This window comes from Nilaparvata lugens, chromosome 11 (assembly GCF_014356525.2).
Source record: "Nilaparvata lugens isolate BPH chromosome 11, ASM1435652v1, whole genome shotgun sequence".
In the NCBI taxonomy this organism is placed as follows: Eukaryota; Metazoa; Arthropoda; class Insecta; order Hemiptera; family Delphacidae; genus Nilaparvata; species Nilaparvata lugens.
This window is the reverse complement of record NC_052514.1, coordinates 33,520-56,153: the sequence shown is the minus strand read 5'-3', so window position 1 is coordinate 56,153 and position 22,634 is coordinate 33,520. Positions and strand designations below refer to the sequence as shown.

The 22,634-nt window shown below is 34.8% G+C and overlaps 2 protein-coding genes across 4 annotated transcripts in view; both read right to left on the bottom strand.

Moving 5' to 3' along the window:
• The window catches only part of LOC120353499 (bifunctional lysine-specific demethylase and histidyl-hydroxylase NO66-like), a 59,182-nt gene extending 42,904 nt beyond the window's left edge, over positions 1-16,278 (bottom strand). The window contains exons 1-3 of one of the 3 annotated variants that reach the window (XM_039437346.1): positions 16,135-16,278; positions 12,774-12,894; positions 10,735-10,921 (exon numbers count right to left, since the gene is read on the bottom strand). In XM_039437346.1, the coding sequence (XP_039293280.1) occupies positions 10,735-10,921; positions 12,774-12,894; positions 16,135-16,234 (408 nt within the window). In that variant the 5' untranslated portion in view covers positions 16,235-16,278. The remainder of the gene's footprint in view (positions 1-10,734; positions 10,922-12,773; positions 12,895-16,134) is intronic. The other 2 variants (XM_039437347.1, XM_039437348.1) reach the window with 2 other exon arrangements.
• Positions 1,501-2,670, bottom strand: LOC111048804. Its single transcript, XM_022334786.2, has one exon. The coding sequence runs from the start codon at positions 2,554-2,556 to the stop codon at positions 1,639-1,641; it is 918 nt and encodes a 305-aa protein (XP_022190478.2). The 5' UTR covers positions 2,557-2,670; the 3' UTR covers positions 1,501-1,638.
• Positions 16,279-22,634: the final 6,356 nt, after the last annotated feature.

Genomic DNA, 22,634 nt, shown 5'->3' with positions numbered 1-22,634 from the left:
TTGGATTTTCTTTATCCCCAGATTTGAAAATTGGTACTACAATTGCATTTTTTAATTTTTTTGGATACACACCAGTCTCCAAACTGAGGTTATATATGTGAGCAAGGGTGCTAGAGATCGATTTTATTACATTTTTAATTAGCTCAATTCTTATATTATCGTAGCCTGGAGATTTTCTGGATTTCATTGAGAGTACAATTCCTTCTATCTCTAAATTAGTTATTGGTGTGAAAAACATTGAATGGTAATGGTGAATTGGTTTGTCAAAAAGCATTTTATAACTGTTATAATCGTTGATATTTAGCTTTTTTGTATTCTTAGCGCTGTATATACTGATAAAGTGATTATTAAGCTCATTTGCAATTAGATTCTCGTTTAGGAGAGTCTCTCCATTTGTTGCTCTCATTTTTTTAACTGGCTCTCTCCTGTTATTTTCTCCTAATAGCGTATTCACTACTTTCCAAGTCTCCTTAGAGTTTCCCCTCAAATTGTTTAGAGTCTCGCGAAAATTTATTTTTGGATTCCTGTATTTCTTTCTTGAGTTTATCCCTGTACCTTTTATAATAATTTAGCAAGTTCTCGTTATATGGTTGTTTTGTGGTTTTTTTGTATAAGCGATTTTTAACTGTTATTCGGTTTAGCAAGTAGGGAGTGAGCCATGGTTTATGTGGTGGTTGTGTAAATATTTTCCTTTTATTACTTTCTCCTGTACATGCTATTTCCAAACACTCACTGAAAATTTCTAGAAATTTTTCCAGAGCTAAATCTACGTCTGAAAGATCGAGGACACATTTAAAGTTAATTTCATTTAATTTATTGGCGAGAATTTCAACGTTTATTTTTTTCTGCTTTTCATTGTGATTAGTATTGGGTGAATGATTTATTCGCTTCTTAATCATTTTCTCAAAATAAAACTCTATAGCATAATGATCAGTGATTAGTAAATTCTTTATAATTGTGGAGGGATTGAAAGAATTCCTTGTTGTTACGTATCTAAACCATAAGTGATCGATGCATGAAGTTGATATGTTGGTTACTCTAGTCGGTTCGTTAACATAAGATGTAAACCCATAACTTGACATAATGAATTGGTATTCATCTGATACTCGATTACTATCAAGCAGATCAATATTTATGTCACCTGTTATGATAGAATTATCATTATCTAACTTATCTAATACAGTTTTTATCTCTTTGAAGAACTCATCTACAGGTATATTGTGAAATCTATACACAGCGATAAGGCTTATTTCGACATTACCAAAAATAAAGTCAACTTTTAAGGCATCTACAGAGATTAGAACTATCTTATCGGCTATTGCTGTTATTTCTTTATTCACATAAACCGCTACTCCACTGCTCTATAATTGTCATTGCAATTTGTAAAACAATTGTATCCATCTATTGGGTAAAGTTCAGACTCATCACTATATATCCAAATCTCTGTTAAAATTATACACTGCGGTTTTTTTGCATAACTTTCAAGCTCAATAAAAAAAGGTCAAAGTTTTCTCTTAAGCTTCTTATGTTTTGTACTAAACAGAATAGTTCATTAAGGTCGGTCATTTATTTTTAACTTTCGTGGATTTTTCAAAAATTAGTAAACTTTTATTAAATAAACTAGTGCATTTGTAATCATTATAGTTTGCTTATATCACTTACTGAACTCAATGAGATTACCGGTTGACCCTCAGATTTTCGCATCAAAATTTTTCCGTTCCTAATCCAGAGATACTTGTAGTCCTTTTCTTTCTTGGCTGCTCTCGCCAGCGCTAGCACCCTCCTGTTCTCCGGCGACAGACTCTCGTTGAGGTACAGCGGGATGTCTGTTGGTAGGTCCATGTGTCGCGTTGAAAAGTTCCTCATCACCCTCCTTCGCTTTAACAGCTCCTCCTTGTCGATCCTTCTAGTCAGTTTTATTATAATTGGTGGCACTTTATCTTTTTCACGAGTTGGAAGACGGTGACAATTGTCTATTTGCAAGTCGGTTATTGTATGTCCCAAAGCTTTGCTAACAGATTTCACAACACCAAGCAGATCCTCATTTTCCTCCTGAGGGAAATTATGGAGCTCCAGACAGTTCGATCTTGTATATTGCTGAATATCAGAGATGGCACGACGCAGTTCTTCATTTTCCTTTTTTAGTGCTATTATTTCGGTAGATTGTGTCTCAATTTTATCCAGGCACACCTTGAGTTGACTTTCTTGTTTTTTCACTTTCTCGAGTACATCACCGACAGATTCGTGACACGATTGTATAGAATCTCCTAAGCTCTTCTCCACACTTTTAATGTTCTCTGACACATTAGTGAGCATTTGCGCTAACTTCTCCAAGGTGATTTGTCCTTCTTTGATTGGCGTATCCATAGACATGCTGAGTCTCTTGTTTCTGGTGCATCCATCACATCTCCACGATTTACCACTTTCAATTAGAAATTTGATTTCCTCTACTTTCATACTCACGCAGTTTCCATGGAACTGATTGTTACAGTCTATGCACTTCACTTCAGAGTTGTTTGCACCTCTCACCGACTTATTGCACATACCACACGACATTTCACACGAATTATTATTTTAAATAAGTTCACAAATTATTTTTAAAACAGAGTTATACAATATTCCGCACGCAAAGACGTAGTTTTTCAGAAATGTTTACCTTCAGTTAGCGATAAGATAGAGCCGCTCGGACACAACTGTATCTCACCGCTGTTCAACAGCTACAACAGATATCAGGCATGTTTCAAGAGAATTCAGTTCATTTCACGAATTTATAGAGTCCAAAGTTATCATGCATGCTTCAAGAGAATTTAGTTTATTTCACGAAATCCATTATACAGTTAATTTCAAGATTTAAAAGTCCTAAGATATCAGGCATGTTTCAAGAGAATTCAGTTCAGTTAAAGAATTTACAGAGTCAAAAGCTATCATGCATGCTTCAAGAAAACTGCGTTTTTTTCACGGAATCCTTTATACAGTTTATTCGCGCTTCGCGGTCGGCAGGGGGCTTCGCCCCCTGCACCCCCAGTAGGGTTGGTTAGCAGCCTCCGCGCTTCACGCTCCGGCTTAAAGGCGGGCTTCGCCCTCCCAATCACCTTTTATGACTGTATAGGGTTGGGTAGCATCCATTATACATTTTATTCCACGATTTTTCCAAAGTTATCATGCATGCTTCAAGAGAAGTCAGGTCACTTCACAGAAAACATAATACAGTTCATTTCACGAATCCCAAACATGCTTCAAGAAAATTCAAACACTATTCAATAAAACAACAACCAAACAAAGTTAAACCTAATAAAAAAGTTGTGAAACATGAACGTGAAATTCCTATTGCCAAATTGTGCGGAGTTTCAATCTTTTGATGGAGCTCCATATGACTTAACAACGCAGACGATACAGAGTTGCCAATTTTAATCAATAACTCTGCATCGACAGGGTTGCCAAGTCGACTTTCATCAAAATATTATTATTACTTTAGTGTCAAATTTAATATATCCAGTCATATTAAAATGAAAATATCCTTCATTGATCACATTGGATGCGTGTATGTGAAAATGAATATTTTAAGACATACAAGGTTGATGGATTAATAGAACGTTTAAAGAACAACTATGCTATTTAGAACAAACTGAATATCTATAATAATATTAAGCGTGAAAGTGCACGCTTGGTTATGCATGACCAAGCGCGCAGATGGGAGACAAAATCTGGAGAGAGCAATAGAAACACTCACACTGAACGCGTGCACTTGCTGGTTTCGTTCAGTGTGAGCAGCTACATGCACGTCACAACGTGTTTCAATGGCTCTTTTCAGATTTGTTTTTCGGCTCATGCATGATCTGACGTACACTTGCACATACACGCATTCAATGTGATCACACCCTTAGACGAAGTTAGGACTTTCAAGTCCTCTCTACTAACAACCTTAGGTTGAGTTTTTGCACGAAAATATTGAAATTTAGCGACACGGATAATTTGTGCAAATCTCAACTTATTTTCTTCAAAGTATGGAGTAGGAAAGCAGCTATAAGAGTGAAGATATTCTTATCGGTATTTAGCCGAGTGAAGCGCTAAGCCGTAAGCAAAGCAATAGTAAGTCGCAAGCAAGTAATTTGAAACCCGTAAGCCCTAGAATACAAGCTTCATTTCATTTCTACAAATCGTCAGTTTCATAAATCAACAGAATTTGAAAACAGTAAGCCCTAGAATACAAGCTTCATTTCATTTCTACAATTCCTCATTTTCATAAATCAACAAAATGTACACTTTCAAGAGCATATATCGCGAAAACTATTGAAGATATAACAAAACTCTACTAGACAAAACTTGTGGGAAATTTATCAAACTTCATTTTTGAATGATTAGTCATGTCGATCGATCCCAAGATATAAGCGTGTAAGCAACAAATGAAAAAATGCAACTTTTACACCACCCTCAGGGGCAGGGATGAGGACTTTTGATACGTTCACTTCCTAACTAGTACCATAGAGAAACAATAGTGTAAGTAGATATCCCATGGTATAGGGAATTTATGTCGCAACTTTTACTGTTATCTCAAGCCGATTACTGTCGATTATTGTCAACTTTTACTGTTTTGTGGGGTGATAGTGTATGAACGGCACAATTTGAGAGACTACCAGCATCACACAGCTGCATAGGAATGAACTACGTGAACTATCGGCTTGGGATAACAGTAAAAGTTGCTACATAAACGCCCTAACCATGGGATATCTACTTATGCTTTCGTTCTCTATGCTAGTACCATCAAAGCTGCAAAGTCAAAAACTCCAAATTCCTTTGTCAAATGATCTATCGTTGTAAAATTGGAGATTTCACACTCTACAACAAACCTGCTGCAATGGTCGTGGGGAAATGCAAAAAAGGATAGATCATACATCAAATTTGAAAGAAATTAATGCTCTATAAGCTCATAATCAGCATGGATATTTTCAACAGTAGTTAAAAAAGTATGAGGCCAAGAAGAGCAAAATATTGGAGGCAATCGAGTATTATTTTTAATGTTAAACCTTGAGGCTAGAATATCTCGAAAACTATTGGAGATATGGAGAAGATTGTGAAATGAATGTTGTAGGAAATTTTGTAAGCTTTAATTTTGCACAGAAGTTTCATATCCGTAAATAAGACGCGTAAAGCTGGGGTTTCCTTTGTGCGTAAATGACGTCGTCCACCACGACAGGGAGAGAATCTCAGATTGGGTAGATTTCAATTTGTCTACATAACCTAAAAGATTATGTTCAGCTATGTATTAATGGGGCAGGTTGAGCTTATACTTTCTTATACTTTTGAATGGCAATATGTTGATATTATTAGAAATGTTTAATTCTCTTATAATAAAGACAAATAATGAAAAGTTATTTGATCAGCTGGTTTAGCACACTTGAAATTTGGAAAATATGAATGTCAACAATGCTTGTCGTCGTCGACTGCGGAAATTTACGCACAACTCTATTGAAGTCGGTCTATCATTGCTTGGTGGAGTCACATATTACATATTCAGTGGCCCTATGGGGAGCTAGAGTAACCTTCAGAAAATTTTCATTTGTCAAAAGAAAGCATTGCGCACTATGTTGAGGTTGCATCCACAAACACATTGTAGGGACTATTTTATTAAAATGGAGATTCTCAGTGTTCCCTGTCTCTATATTTTGGAAATGTGTGTAATATTAGAAGGTGTTCACTACAGACTATTAATAAGACGCATGAATATAATACACGGCATAAGAGTACCTTCTCGGAATATCATAGATTGATTTTGTATGAAGAAAAACCCAGTTATATTGGTAGAAAGATTTTCCAAGTACTACCAATTCGGTTGCGGGAAATATTAACGATAGAAACGTTTAAACGAAGTTTGAAATTATTTCTAAAGGAGGAATGCTTTTATAGTCTGAAGGACTATTTTGATTACTGTAATAGAGTCAAATACAAATAGTAATTATATACTAGATATAAATTTAATGAAAAATTAATGGTGTCTCGCTTTTGCTAGCACTTTGACTTGTCTGACGCCGTTGAGGCCAACCAGACGTAATATATATCTATCTATCTATCTATAACGAATAAAGTAAACGCTTTCTAAAATGAGAAGAAAACTACGTCAACCCTAGCTCTAATTCAACTAAAATCTCAACCGCAAATACAACCAAAACATTTGGAAACTGAATTTCGCTACAACAAATAGTGCGCAGTTGATCAGAATCAAATTACTACCTAAATTAAATTTTAGTCTCCAGCAACTAACTCAACTAAAATAGACACGCCCCATATCATAGTTGAATTACGCATAGCCCTGCCTATAAACCCTTTGTAGTAGTTCAATCATGAAAGCCTTCTATCAAATATAATCTGATAGCAAACCTTATAATAGACTTGGGCCCCTATGCAGATACTCGGTTTAAACGGACAAATGTCAGCTGTTCGTTTAAACCCCGTATGAAACATATTATGATAAATGCAACCATATCTACAAGCAAAGGTGGTTTAACGTTGAACGTAGTGTTAGCATATGGCCCTTAGCAAACCCCATTTAACCTCTCGATTAATTTTTTTCATTCAATAATAAAGGACGAAATAGTTATAGTTACTACAAGTAACTGCTTCCATTGTGAAATAATAAATAATGCCACAGACCGCACTGAATCTCGCCACTTTTTCCTTATTCACCAGCGTTCGTACCGCTGCCAGGGGGTTCACAAATTACTGGCAAGCATCAAAATCAGCCTCGGATAATAGACCAGCGAAGTGAGGTCTAAGATCCTAGTCGACGGTTTTTCATTTCATTTATATATTTATATTTATGTTCCGCATTTACAGCGAAAAGCGGCTATAGATTTTGATGAAATTTGACAGGTATGTTCTTTTTTGAATTTCGCGTCGACGTATATAAGGCGGGATGCACACCGGGGAAACGCATTTCGTGAAGCCCTCTTTCATGAAACTTGTTTCATGCAATCCGTTTCACTCGCGCATGCATACAAAGAAACGTTCCCTGCTTAATCTTATCAGTCGATTGCGAGCAACTTTCGTTTCACGTTTCCTGAAACTTTTTCCACGAAACGCGTTTTTACGCGCATTTACGGCGGCGAACGCGGTAATAGATTTTGATGAAATTTGACAGGTATGTTCTTTTTGAATTGCGCGTCGATGTATAGAAGGTTTTTGGAAATTTTGCATTTCAAGTAATATAAAAGGAAAAAGGAGCCTCATTCCTACGCCAATATTAGAGTAAAAATCAGACTATAAAATTATTCATCATAAATCAGCTGTAGAAAGATTTATAAATTGCTGCCATGGCGCATGCAATTCAATATCTCAATGTAACTTGGTAAAAAAGCTGTGTAGACTATTAATTGCATGCCTAATTGAATGCAATTTTTATTCACTATCAAATGAATTATTGATTGCATGCGATAACGCATGTACCTAAAATAACATAGTATTTTCTCTCGACTTTCTCTGCTTTCAACTCGGGCTGACCTGTCACCAGTATGTCTTGAAGGAGCTTAGCTTCTGATGTTAGCATTTTTGATACACACAACCCCAACAGCCACTAGCCGTTTTTACACCGATATCTCGCCGACATGACATAGACTGGATTTACTCTGTTGGACAGTATAGGGGAGGCTGTGTTTTATAACTGCGCGAGGTCTGCTGCTCACAGAACTACTAGTAGACATTGATTTCAATTTTAATTTATTCCATTCTAACAAGATAATGCATGCCACGGCCTTCTAAAGAATAGCTGATATCTGTATAGCAAGCAATGTAGTGCAAGCAGAATAATAATAATAAGAAGTATACTTGCCAATCTAGGATACAACTAACTTAAGTATACTTCAAGAACTTGAAAAATAAATAAAATTAATGGAAAAAGTTTTAGTTTTAGTTTTATCCTAAGTCATTGACCAGCGCTGCTGGATATACTATGTCAAGGGTTTATAAAACATGTCACAATAAAGTTTCAAAATGTCATCTCACATCAAGAAATTCACTCAGGTTATAAAATGGAAGCTCCACCAAGCAGAAACAATGTAATGCAAGCATAATAATAAAGAAATAGAGTTTGTATGTACTTGACAATCTAGAATGCAACTAACAAAATATAATTATGTATAACTAATATAAGAACTTGAGAAAAAAAATAAATGGAAAACAGTTTCTACGCACCTTGCTTGATTATACCATAGAGAGACAATAGCATAAGTAGATATCCCATGGTATAGGGCGTTTATTGTCGCAACTTTTATCGTTTATCTCAAGCCGATAGTCCACGTAGTTCTTTCCTGTGAAGCTTTATGACGCTGGTAGTCTCTCATATTGTGGCCGTTCATACACTCTTACTTTTCGTTGTGTAATACCATTGTTATTATTATTATAATTGTGTTGTGGTGCAGCTGTGCTGTAGTGATTGCTCATGCATTCATTGTTGTTTTAGTTATGTAATAAAATTTTTAGTAAATTGATGGTGATGTTGTGAAATCTCTCCATAATAAGAAAACAAATATATTTTCAAATTTCACTAAAAAATTATTTAAAAATTTAAAACAGAACCATGTTTTCACGTAGTTTACCAACGCATCATCAGTACTGAGGAATGATGATACAGAAACATTCTTAACCTAATATTAGATTTAAACTACGTGAAACCATGGTTCTGTTTTAAAGTTTTAAATAAATTTTTAGTGAAATTTGACAATATCTTTGTTTTCTTATTATTTTAGTTATGTGTGGATTGTAGTGTGTAGTATAAGTTTTATCTGTGATAGTTGAGTTCTTCACTCGTATTTTCTTTTTTAATTAATAATGACGATTTGTCTCAACATATTGTATGTTTTATGGCAATAAACGATGATTTGATTTTATACCCGGCCAAACAGTAAAACCGAAAATAATAGACAGTAATCGGCTTGAGATAACAATAAAAGTTGCGACATAAACGCCCTATACCATGGATATCTACTTACGCTATTGTTTCTCTCTATGATTATACTTCAAGAACTGAAAAAGAAGAGCAAAATTGATGGAAATCAGTTGCTACGCACCTTGGCTTCATCATCATCTATGGGCAGATCGGCAACTTTCACATAATTCGGGTAGGAGTGGAAAAGACGTCTCACAGCCTCAATATTATCCTCGGGAACCTCCAAGAATTCCCTGTCTCTTTCATGGTATTCCAGGGAGTTGCTCATGGAATGGTACAGCAGATAACGCTCATCCTCTTTCACTAACCTGCGAAAAAATATGATGAATGAAAATGACAATATTTCTCCACTGCCGTTATAACGTGGACCACACTTCACATACTTATAGACTAGTAGTTCTGTGAGCAGTAGACCTCACGCAGTATTCTCATCCACAAGTACCTGATTGAAACTATAGACCTTATGGAAATACAGCAATAGACTGGCTTCTCACACCATCTGTGTAATCACTTGTCAACTGATTTATGATGATAATAATTATTCTATAGTCTGATTTTTACTCTAATATTGGCATATGAGGAGCTCCTTTTTCCTTTTATATTATCCTTGAAATGCAACATTTCCAAAAACCTTGTATATACGTCGACGCGCAATTAAAAAAGGATCATACCTGTCAAATTTCATGAAAATCTATTACCGCGCGTTCGCCGTAAATGCGCAACATATAAACATTCAAACATTTAAACATTAAGAGAAATGCCAAACAGTCGACTTGAATCTTAGACCTCACTTCGCTCGGTCAATGAAAACAAGGTTTCTGATAAAAAATTATAGATCTAAAGCCCGGATGCACAAAAGCCTGTTAAATTTGAATCACGATTAAATGCCATGAGAACCAATCAGAAAAGGGATTTTTAAAACATTTCTCATCAGAGATGGTTTTTTAACGTTTCTCTGATTGGATCTCATGGCAATTAATCACGGTTAACATTTTAACAGGCGTTTGTGCAACAACCGAGCCGAAGATGTTAAGTTAATGATATCTCTATATATCATTATATCATTATTATATATATATATATATATATATTATATATATATATATATATATATAATATATATATATATATATATATAATGAATGTCTGTTCGTGTGTTAGTTTGTTTCTTCCCTATAGACTCGAAAACTACTTGACAGAACGGCATGAAACTTTGTGAATATGTTGTGTGAATATTGGGGATGGTTTCTGACCAGAAATTTTAATAGAGGGCTAATAATAATTATAAACTTTAAAACAGAACCATGGTTTCACGTAGTTTACCAACGCATCATACGCTGTACTGAGGAATGATGATACAGAAACATTCTTAACCTAATCTTAGATTAAACTACGTTAAACCATGGTTTTGTTTTAGTTTTTTAATAAATTTTCAGTGAAATTTGACAATATCTTTGTTTTCTTATTATTTTAGTTATGTGTGGATTGTAGTGTGTAGTATAAGTTTTATCTGTGATAGTTGAGTTCTTTTACTCGTATTTTCATTTTTTAATTAATAATGACGATTGTTTCAACATATTGTATGCTTATGGCAATAAACGATGATTTGATTTGATACCCTGCAAAACAGTAAAACCGAAAATAATAGACAGTAATCGGCGTTGAGATAACAATAAAAGTTGCGACATAAACGCCCTATACCATGGGATATCTACTTACGCTATTGTTTCTCTATGATTATACTTCAAGAACTTGAAAAAGAAGAGCAAAATTAATGGAAAACAGTTGCTACACACCTTGGCTTCATCATCATCTATGGGCAGATCGGCAACTTTCACATAATTCGGGTAGGAGTGGAAAAGACGTCTCACAGCCTCAATATTATCCTCGGGAACCTCCAAGAATTCCCTGTCTCTTTCATGGTATTCCAGGGAGTTGCTCATGGAATGGTACAGCAGATAACGCTCATCCTCTTTCACTAACCTGCGAAAAAATATGATGAATGAAAATGACAATATTTCTCCACTGCCGTTATAACGTGGACCACACTTCACATACTTATAGACAGTAGTTCTGTGAGCAGTAGACCTCACGCAGTATTCTCATCCACAAGTACCTGATTGAAACTATAGACCTTATGGAAATACAGCAATAGACTGGCTTCTCCACACATCTGTGTAATCACTTGTCAACTGATTTATGATGAATAATAATTATTCTATAGTCTGATTTTTACTCTAATATTGGCATATGAAGGAGGCTCCTTTTTCCTTTTATATTATCCTTGAAATGCAACATTTCCAAAAACCTTGTATATACGTCGACGCGCAATTAAAAAAGGATCATACCTGTCAAATTTCATGAAAATCTATTACCGCGTTTCGCCGTAAATGCGCAACATATAAACATTCAAACATTTAAACATTAAGAGAAATGCCAAACAGTCGACTTGAATCTTAGACCTCACTTCGCTCGGTCAATGAAAACAAGGTTTCTGATAAAAAATTATAGATCTAAAGCCGGATGCACAAAAGCCTGTTAAATTTGAATCACGATTAAATGCCATGAGAACCAATCAGAAAAGGGGATTTTTAAAACATTTCTCATCAGAGATGGTTTTTTTAACGTTTCTCTGATTGGATCTCGTGGCAATTAATCACGGTTAACATTTAACAGGCGTTTGTGCAACAACCGAGCCGAAGATGTTAAGTTAATGATATCTATATATATCATTATATCATTATTATATATATATATATATTATATATATATATATAATATATATATATATATATATATAATGAATGTCTGTTCGTGTGTTAGTTTGTTTCTTCCCTATAGACTCGAAAACTACTTGACACAGAACGGCATGAAACTTTGTGAATATGTTGTGTGAATATTGGGGATGGTTTCTGACCAGAAATTTTAATAGAGGGGCTAATAATAATTATATATTAATCCATTTTACAGACCTATGTTTTCGAAACTGTCGGCCGAGCGGCTAACGTAGAACGGGAATATCATCATGATTCAAGATCATGTAGTGATATGATTTATTTAGATGATTTAGCATCTAAACTTACCAGCTGTAATAAACACGTCACTTTGTGATAAAATTGTTTACTGGTATTAAAACGGTAGTTTTAAGCACATAGGAAGTCAGTATTGAGATGTAAATAAAAATATTGATTGTCAGATAAATTTCATGATTCACCAAATAAAGTCAAGTGTGACATGATATACATTGACTTTTTGGCGGTAAGAAGTTCGCCGGGTAAGCTAGTTAGTTATAATATCGGGGCACCGAGCTTCGCTCGTTATTTTTATTTATTGATAAACAGAACACAATTCCCTAAAATAATCGTGTTTATATTTTACAGCTGGCCATACGTCAGCTTATGAATTTCGGGGATGCAATATTTTGATTTTCCACAGAATCACTCGCTCACTTTTTACTATCCACAGGCGACGAAAGTCTCAGCTGTTTCAGCCAAGGATGAATTATCCTTTTAATGTCGTTCAGCGAGTTTTCCCAAGGATGAGACCTAGTGCAATCGAATTTTTATATCATACACTACTATGTTCCAAATTCGTGAAAATCGTTTAAGCCGTTTTCGAGATCCGTTGAGCATAAATAACCAGATATAAAAATATAAAAATGACCAGATAACCAGCGATATACAAATATAAACAGATATACAGAAGTTTCTCGCTTAATATAATAGGATAATGTATCAGCACTCATTAAATTCACTATTCCCTAATTAATATTTGTAGAATAATCATAAATCTCAACTAAAATCAATTAAAATACAAAAATATCTACTTAACTTACCTACAAATATTCAGTTGAAGTAAGGAAACTTTTGAATCAAGCTGTAACTGAACAACTTTACTAACTTTACCATCAGGATCTATCGTGTTCCTATTTCCAAATACTGTACATTTTTTTACACCTGGAAAACAAAGATTTCAACTTCAACAAAAATCTAAATTAATAGGATCAGCTTGATACAATAATATATGTAGAATAATGGAAAATTGAATTGAATAGAATAAAGATTATGGTTTATCAATCCATTCCGAACAGCAATGTATACAGGCGAATCACGCCTTATATAAAGGTGCGTACAGACTTTCGCTCTGCTCCGCAACCGAACGTCACTCAGCAGAGCGATTGATGATCGACCGGCGAGCAACAGTAGTTCGACCGGGGAACGCGAGAAGATCTAACATCTTCCATAACGTTCATGATGGGTGCGTGGGCGGTGCGACTGTGGTTCGATGGTGGTACGAGGGCGGTACGAGGGAGGAGCGTGCTCGGTGCTGGTTGGAAGCGCGAATATGTGTACGCAGCTTAAGGTTGTGGCAACGTTAGCCTACCCTCGACTGTTTGGCCAACTGCTCGGTGACGAGCAGGCAGGTGTGCGACGGAGCATTGTCGTGATGGAGGATCCACGAATCGTCAATCCCCAGACGGACTCGATGAACCCGGGCGGTTAGTCGACGGAGCACCTCTCTGTAGTACTGGCCGTTTACAGTTTGCCCGGGTGACACTAACTCTTTGTGAACGGCCAGTACTACAGAGAGTTGCTCCGTCGACTAACCACCCGGGTTCATCAAGTCGGAATTGCCAATTCGTGGATCCTCCATCACGACAATGCTCCGTCGCACACCTGCCTGCTCATCACCGAGCAGTTGGCGAAACAGTGGAGGGTAACGTTGCCACATCCTCCTTACAGCCCGTTTATGGCACCACCGGACATCTTTTTGTTCCCCAAGATCAAGAGACAAGTTAAGGGGACGCGGTTCGGGACTCTGAAAAACGTTCAACGTGCTACGACGAGGGCTCTAGACAGCATAAAGGTTGCCCACTTCCAGGGAGCGTTCAGGGATTGGAAAATCCGGTATCAGTGTGTTATCGACTCCAATGGGGACTACTTTGAAGATTCCTAAAGAAAAATTGTACATATTTTGCCAATAAAAATTTCCTGAGGTCAGTCCGGTTACTTATTATACAGACCCTGTATATTCGTATGGCTTTTATTGGTGGGGAGTTCCTGACGGAAGTTGCACCTCGCCCGAATATATCATTTGAGCCGTCAATGAGCCTTACGACTGTCATACTTCAGCCGGGACCAACAATTAACGTGCCCATCCGATAACACGGGAGTGACCTGTTCAAAAAATTTTGGCTCTGAGTGGGTTTGAACCTGGGATCTCTAGGTTGCTACGCAAGCACTCTATCCACTAGACCACGGATCACTACAGTGATAGTGATTAGACAGTATTATCATAGAGAAAAGATAGCATAAGAAGATATAGCATGGTATAGGCACAGAATAGATACAGAATGGTAACTATCAATCAAACGCCTATCCAACCAATGCCTTTTTACATGGCACAAATACTAGACACGTCACGTGACCTTAGGAGGTTCCAATCCTGGTCTTATGATTGACTCGCGGCAGTGAACGAGATCAATTGATCCGGATCAGTAAAGTGATCCGAACATCCCATCAATACTATTACAATGCGGAACTTTCTAACAAGATGGCGGATTTTGTGCCAGGGTACTAGCCGAGTTTCCATACTGTATGTATACTGTGGGATAGGTCGTTCATGTTCCAAATTTCAAGCAGATTTTTTGTTAACTCAAGCCGATTACTGTCGACAACTGTCCAATATTACTGTTTTGTTGTGGTGAAAGTGTAAGAACGGGACAGTAAGAGAGACTACCAGCCTCACATAGCTTCAAAAAAACAACTACTAGGACTATCGGCTTGAGTTAAAAATTGAAATTCAAAATAAACACCCTATACCATGGGATATCATTTTATGCTATCTTTTATCTACTGTATGCTGGTACTGAAACGTTGGAATCCGCCTTAAACGACATGCAGTATAAAAATCTTTAATTTTTTTTGGATCTTGAAATTGTTTGTGAATCAAATCATCAACTCTAAATAAACACAAGACTGTCTATTTTAAATTGGGGTTTAATAAGTTTAGGACGAATGCCTGTTGTTTTTTCCTCAATTGTATGTATTATAATAATGCCTTTATTGATCAATTATGATACACAATTCATTAAAATAGCTGGGGAGGACCAACAGTCACAGCCCAAAACTGTTTCTCCCATATACTGTTTTGATCCATATACTAGTCCAGAAAGAAGATTAATTTCTCAATTTAATAATATTTCTGTCCAATTTCCATGACTTTTTTTGTACAGAATTCTACAAATAAATAAATGAAACAAGTATTTCTGTGAACAGTAGACCTCACGCAGTTTTCTCATCCACAAGTATCTGGTGCCACCTGTTCACTGACTTCTGCAGACATCTGTGTAATGCATGCAATGAATAATCCACTTGTCAGCTGATTGATTATGGATAATTATATAGTCTGATTACTCCTATCTTCAGAATAGATGATATATTACAATATACATAGTGTTATCGGAGTATGGAGGAAATTCATTTCCTTTCATATTATCCTTAAAATGCAAAATTTCAAAAAAACCTTGTGTATACATCGACGCGCAGTTAAAAAAGGAATATTCCTGCCAAATGTCATAGAATTCTATCAAAGCGTTTGACCTTAAATGCGTTACATACTTACAATTTAAGAATATCGAGTTGAAACATAGACCTCACTGCGTTCGGACAATTATAATATTTCGATTATCGATTCAATAATACACAATTATTCATTAGAATAATCGAGGGAGAAACAAAACTGTTCCTCCCTCGAATTTTGATTCATTTACTAGACAAGAAAGTAGGTTATGTTTTCTCAACTTTATAATATTTCTGTTAAATTTCCTATGAATATTTTTGTACAGAATTCTATGATAAAATCAATGTAACAAATATAATGATACATGTATCAAATAGGCTTATAATGATATAATGATACGAGTGTCAAATATAATAATACATGTAACAAATATGATACGAATGTCGAATGTAATTATACATGTATCAAATATAATAATACATGTAACAAAATATGATACGAGTGTCAAATGTAATGATACACGTAGCAAGGAAAATGATACGTGTATCAAATATAATGATACTTGTAACAAATATGATACGAGTGTCAAATGTAATGATACATGTATCAAATATAGTGATACGTGTAGCAAGGAAAATGATACGTGTATCAAATAAAATGATACGTAATCTCACCATCAGTCAGGTACAACGGCAAATCGTCGTGCAGTTTGACAGCTGCAAACTCATCGACTGCCGCATCATAGTCCATATTCTCCACCAAATCATGCAACATTTCTTTCAATTTCTGTTTGTATATTGACCGCGCATCCGAGTATCTGAAATCAGAACGTCAACTCATTAGCACTGAAAATTTACTACAGTGAGGTACACGTTATAATATTGAAGTATACGATTTACATTGGTGTTGCTATCCTTGTCTTTCAATCAACATATATTAATATTTGAGGTTTAAGTACAAGAGAGGGCCGGCTGCGCCCCAACTTCGCCCTCCTAGGTTTTAAATAAAGGCAGCTAATCAAAAAAAAAATCAAAATCATTTATTATTCAAAAAACAAATTTACAGTATAAAATACAACACTTTCACAAAACTTGTCTAACCTAATCCTTATATGACAATTTACAAGACACATTGAGAAGAAAAAATCCCTGCAAAGGTTTAACCTGAGCGCAGGAATGAGTCGCTATAAATAACATAATAACAATATCGAGGGAAACAGGATGTTGAAAAACTACTCTATAAAATGAAAGAAATTAATATTAAATATACAGACAAATCAATCAATCAACAAAGCAGATAGCTCTATCCAGCTCCGCAACTTTGCCAGATCGTTTTATAAATGTAGAAATATAACTAGTGGTTCTGTGAACAGTAGACCTCACGCAGTATTCTCATCCACAAGTACGGTACCTGATTGAAACTATAGACGTCATGGAAATACAGCAATAGACTGGCTTCTCCACACATCTGTGTAATCACTTGTCAGCTGATTTATGATGAATAATTCTATAGTCTGATTTTTACTCTAATATTGGCGTTTGAAGGAGGCTCCTTTTTCCTTTTATATTATCCTTGAAATGCAAAATTTCCAAAAACCTTGTATATACGTCGACGCGCAATTAAAAAAGGAACATACCTGTCAAATTTCATGAAAATCTATTACCGCGTTTCGTCGTAAATGCGCAACACATAAACATTCAAACATTTAAACAAACATTCAAACATTTAAACAAACATTCAAACATTTAAACATTTGAACATTAAGAGAAATGCCAAACCGTCGACTTGAATCTTAGACCTCAGTTCGCTCGGTCAATAATACTACCCGTTCAAAAACATCGAACATTGAAAATGTATCTTTCCATCAACGTTAGTAGACAGTTTCAATTTCAATTTCAATTTATTTCCTTTACACACATACATAAAATACAAGTAATATTAAATTACAACAAGAATAAACAACTAGCAGAATAGTACAAAAATGTCCGTACAAGATGCTAATTCAGAATTTGGTGTAAAGGGGTGGGATTGAAGCTCTTCCAACTATGGTTACCCATGTACTAGGAAGGCTTTCAATCCTTGAGAGGGAAAATAAAGGATTAGGAAAAAAGGTGAGGTGGATGATAGGATAGTTAATTTAATAAAGAAAAATAAATCAAAAGGTCCACACTAGATTGGTAAGTGAGCACACAAAAACACTAAGTTCCTCTTTTACTTTGTTTAATTTACAGGTAGAAAAAATAGTCGTTTTAATCCAAAACTAATATCATGTTTTATTTTTCTAGTCAATTTTGCGCAGCAGATATATTCTTCAGGAATTTTATTTATCATTTAGTGCTTAAATATATAAGTTGTCTTCTGATGGTTTCAATGTTTGTATTGTACAATAATACTTATTTGAGGAGGGTCTCAGATTGTACAGGTTATTGATTGTGTTATTTGTGCAAGGAAAATTAGCTTTATGTTTGATTATATATTTCGCTACATTTATTACGTACAACTGCCTAACTGTTAACACATTAAACTCTTTGAAAGTCAAGTCGGTTGGGTAAAGTCTGGGTTATTTAAATTGTTTTGATTATTGATTTTGAATTATGAAAAGCTCTTCTAAGTGAGAATATAGCAGCCCCCCCATACGGATATACCATACTGAATTATGGACTGGACCAGTGCAAAGTAAACCATTTTTAGATGTTTTGAGTTCAGAATTTTTTTTGTTCGTAGAATTTATAGGATAGATATCTCATTCTTCTGCAAATAAATTTTATGTGTATGTCCCACTTCAAATTTTCATCTATTTGGACACCTAGATATTTGGTACTTTTGACTCTTTTAATAGTAGGGCAGGTGCAGTTATTGTTGCAGTTTGAGTGGAGTTTCAGATTTAAATTCATCAGGTTTACCAGTTGTATTGAATGCGAAGGTGATGTAATGGTTTTTTCAATGTTCAGGCTCAGGGTGTTTCTGTCCAACCAATTTTTTATGAGCAAACAGTTCTGTTCTGCAATTTCATGTACCCCAGTCCAAGATTCCACATGGAAAATAGCTGCAGTGTCATCTGCGAATGATATAGTTGTGGCGTTTTTTAATTTCAGCTTTAATAAGTCATTGACATATAATATAAAGAGGATTGGTGATAGTACCGTCCCTGAGGCAAACGTAGGAGGTCATTTTGGAGACATCAGTAAGTCCGTCGATTGTTAAAGACTGGGTTCTATCTCTCAAGTAGCTCTTTATGAGTTCTAGAAATATTCCCCTAAAGCCATATCTTTCGAGTTTATTGTAAGAAAAACTATTTGGTATAGTATCAAAGGCTTTTTTAATATCCAGGAAAACTGCTATAGATTGTAATGGAATTCAAGTTTTGTGAAACAGTATTAGAAATTCAATTAACGCATCTTCGGTACTTTTCGCAGTCTGGAATCCAAAGATTCTTATCTATTATTTTATGCTTGTTCAAATACACAACTAATCTCTTCTTTATAATTTTCTCCATGATTTTGCTAGATTACTAATAAGGCTGATTGGTCTGTAGTTACTTGGGTCCAAGGGATCTCCTTGCTTGAATAAAGGTTTTATCTTGGCGGTTTTGAAATGTTTAGGGAAGTAGCCTTGTTCAAAGCATTTGTTGAAAATCACGGAAAGCGGCTGTGAAATAGTGTGGCTTATATGTTTGAGTACTGTGTTATTGAGATTATCAAGCTGGGGTGCAGTTATTTTTCAGCTCTTTTATTGTCGCTTGAACTTCATTGAAGTTTGTCGGTCTCATAAAGAAGGAATTCGGTAGAGGAGTTTCAATTACATCGTTGTTGAATTGAAATTTGGAGAGCTTGTGGGATCATTGTTTATAGTTTTAGCCTGTCTCTCCCCAACATTGGTGAAAAAGTCATTCAACTCTTGGCATCAACTCCAATTTTACAACACTCTTTCTTCCCCTCCCCGATAGCCTCATTAATACACCTCCAAGCTTTGACTATTGTGTTACATTGTTCTATTTTATCCCTATAATAGTTATCCTTCGCCTCACTTATGAGCCTATTCAATGTATTAAGATAAACTCTGTATGTATTTATCGAATCAGCATCTGCAGGGCTTTTCTTATTTTATCATGCATTTTATCCCGTATAATAATTGATCTTATTATTCCGTCCGTAATCCAAGGTTTTAAGGGACGCTTTCGGCGAGGAATATACTTCTCAGTTTTACTTGAATCCATAAAACCATTTATACGATCCACAAAATTGTCAACTAGGGTATCTATAGTATCATCATTTCCAAAAATAGTATTCCAATTTCTTTTTCCGATTTTCAGCAATTAGTTTGGTTGTATGCAATTTTAACGTTATTTGTAGGCCTGTTTCTATGTGAAGTGGTTTCAGGATTTTTCTCATTACCCAAGTGTAATAGTACAGAATAATGATCAGTTATTGTTGTTTTGAAAATATTTCCAAAAATATAGTTGAATTTGCTTATTTTTGAAAAATATGTGATCTATGCACGATTCAGTTGTGGTCGAGACTCTAGTACTCCATTTATATAAGACTTATAACCTCTGCTCAGTAAAATATGCAGGTATTCCTGAACCTGTGTGGTTGATTGAATATTAATATTTATATCACAACCATGCAAACAGTTATTGAATTAGGTATATTATCGAGGAAGTTATTTAGACTGCTGATAAAATTCTCAGTGTTTTGATTTCTAGGTGATCTATAAATTCCTATAATTCTAAAATTTTTTCATCCGACATTTTCAATTCCAAGCACAAAGATTGGCATCAACTATGTTACAGGCAATCTCACAGACATCAATATTATCTCTAACATAAATGCACAGACCGTCGCATTTGTTCATCTTTGAGCATTATTTACTTCGGTGATACCTGAGATCTTGTAAGTGAATGGCATGTTCTCGGTATGCCAAGTTTCGGTTAGAACAATTACATGTATATCAGTTTTTAAGCTGTTTATACAACAAATGAGCTGGTGAAATTTGCATGGAGGCTACGGATATTAGTTGAAAAAATATTTAAAAATTCAACATTTTTTCATTTATGGAAGGAACAAAATTAATGTAGTCATCGATTTCTGGAGTGAAGTTATCAGTTTCCAGTGATGTAAGGATTTCATCGATATCAGCCATGATCAATTTGTTAGTATTAGCTTCTCCTTTCAACAACCTTTCTCGATTCCATGACAAAAGCTCTTCTCCTGTCCTGTCCTTCACTCTATCAATTATGTCCTGAATTGCATCATTGTAGCCTGTTGTTAGATACCTGAAACTTTCTGTATGCCTGGATATTGCAACAATATGCGCGGCCCACTGTTATAAATTGTATGTGTCTCTTGTGTCAATTCTCACTAATACTACATCCTTTGATGTGAGCCCCTGTGCTTCGTGAATTGTGTTAATTCTTTGAGACTTATATTTTTCATTGAATCACTTAGAATTTGTTTCTCTTTTTGCGTAAATGTCAGTATCAGAGTATCTTCCTTAGCTGATGAGTTTCGCCGTTTTGAAAGTTGGAAGTATAGATTTTATTTGGGGGTTTTTTGTGCTGATTTCGTGGTAGAATGATTGAAGGGCAAAACCATTGATATAGAAATAAGATTAGAAGAGCGAAGTCCGCTATGATGCCACTGCGTAGTGTAGCTACCAGAAAAAATCGGGCAAGAAGTCGGGTATTCGTATTCGTTGTGTAGAAAAGAGCCTTTTCAAATGTTAATATTTCTATTGAAGCAATAAAAAATATTCAAAGAATGGTATATAAGGAAATTGTGCTTAGGTGATTCATTTCATTATTTGCCAAGTAATAAAATATAAGTTTCGGTAATATTATAATGAATATTTTTTCCATAGATCCAATGTAGGTATCCATATTCCTTCCATTCCATTAATTTGTCTTATATTGTAATATTTGTGAACTATGAAAATATTGTATGCTAAATTTGTATTATAAAAAATATTATTTGCTAAAATTGTATAAATTCTTCATCATTTCTATTGTTTTATTTTTAGTTCTTATAATATGTAGTTATTTATTATCTTATATAAATATAAGAGTATAGAGTATAGTTAGGTACCTATACTTAAGTTGTAAGAAATAATCATAAGTAATCTAAGAAATATTGTGATAACAGTTAATTTATTATATTGCAATCTAATAAAAATTATGGTAATATTAGCGATCTATAATTTTGTTTATTTTCCCGTTCTTATAATATGTAGTTATTTATTATCTGACCCGTGTTTCGGATGGACACGTTAACCGTCGGTCCCGGCTGCCTAAAAAAGCAGCGTTAGGTCATGTCAGAAACCCTGAAATGATCAGTTGCGACCTGAAAACTCTGACACCAGACCTGAGCCAGCCAGGTCACTCGATATTATTATTATTAGTCTATAATGTATATAATGTTGCTCAACTGTGCTATTTTTCTGTAATCTAAACCATTCTCAGTTAATCTCGGACCTAGAATTTTTCTAATTATTTTCCTTTATTCTTTCTTCAAATTTTCTAGATCAGCTTTCCTGTTGAGATTTGGGTCTCACTGGCATATAGCATTGATGGCTTATTACGTATCATAACGGTTATTATTAATCTTATATAAAATATAGGAGTATAGAGTATAGTTAGGTAGGTATACCTATACTTAAGTTGCAAACGAATGAGAAACAGTTTCATGAAATTGTGATAACGGTTAATTTATTATTATTTGCCATCTAATTAAATATACGGTAATATTAGCAATCTATATTTTTGTTTTATTTTCCCGTTCTTATAATATGTAGTTATTTATTATCTTATATTCTATAGGAGTATAGAGTATAGTTAGGTACCTATACTTAGTTGCAAAACGAATGGAAACAGTTTCACGAAATATTGTGATAATGATTAATTTTATTATATTTGCCATCTAATAAAAATACAGTAATATCAGCGATCTATAATAAATGTTTATTTTCCATATCCTAATACAATAGAAAAATATTGTAAAAATGAGATTCATTTTCTAATAGAATGGATCAAAATCTGTAGTGAGGTAGGTCACTAAATTAGATGTTTGGTCGAGTTAAAAATAATGTTCAATGATCAAATCATTGTATCATATAGCAATGGAAATGACGAAAAGTTGAAAAAAAATTATATTGAAATCCATCAAGTATGTCAAAAGAT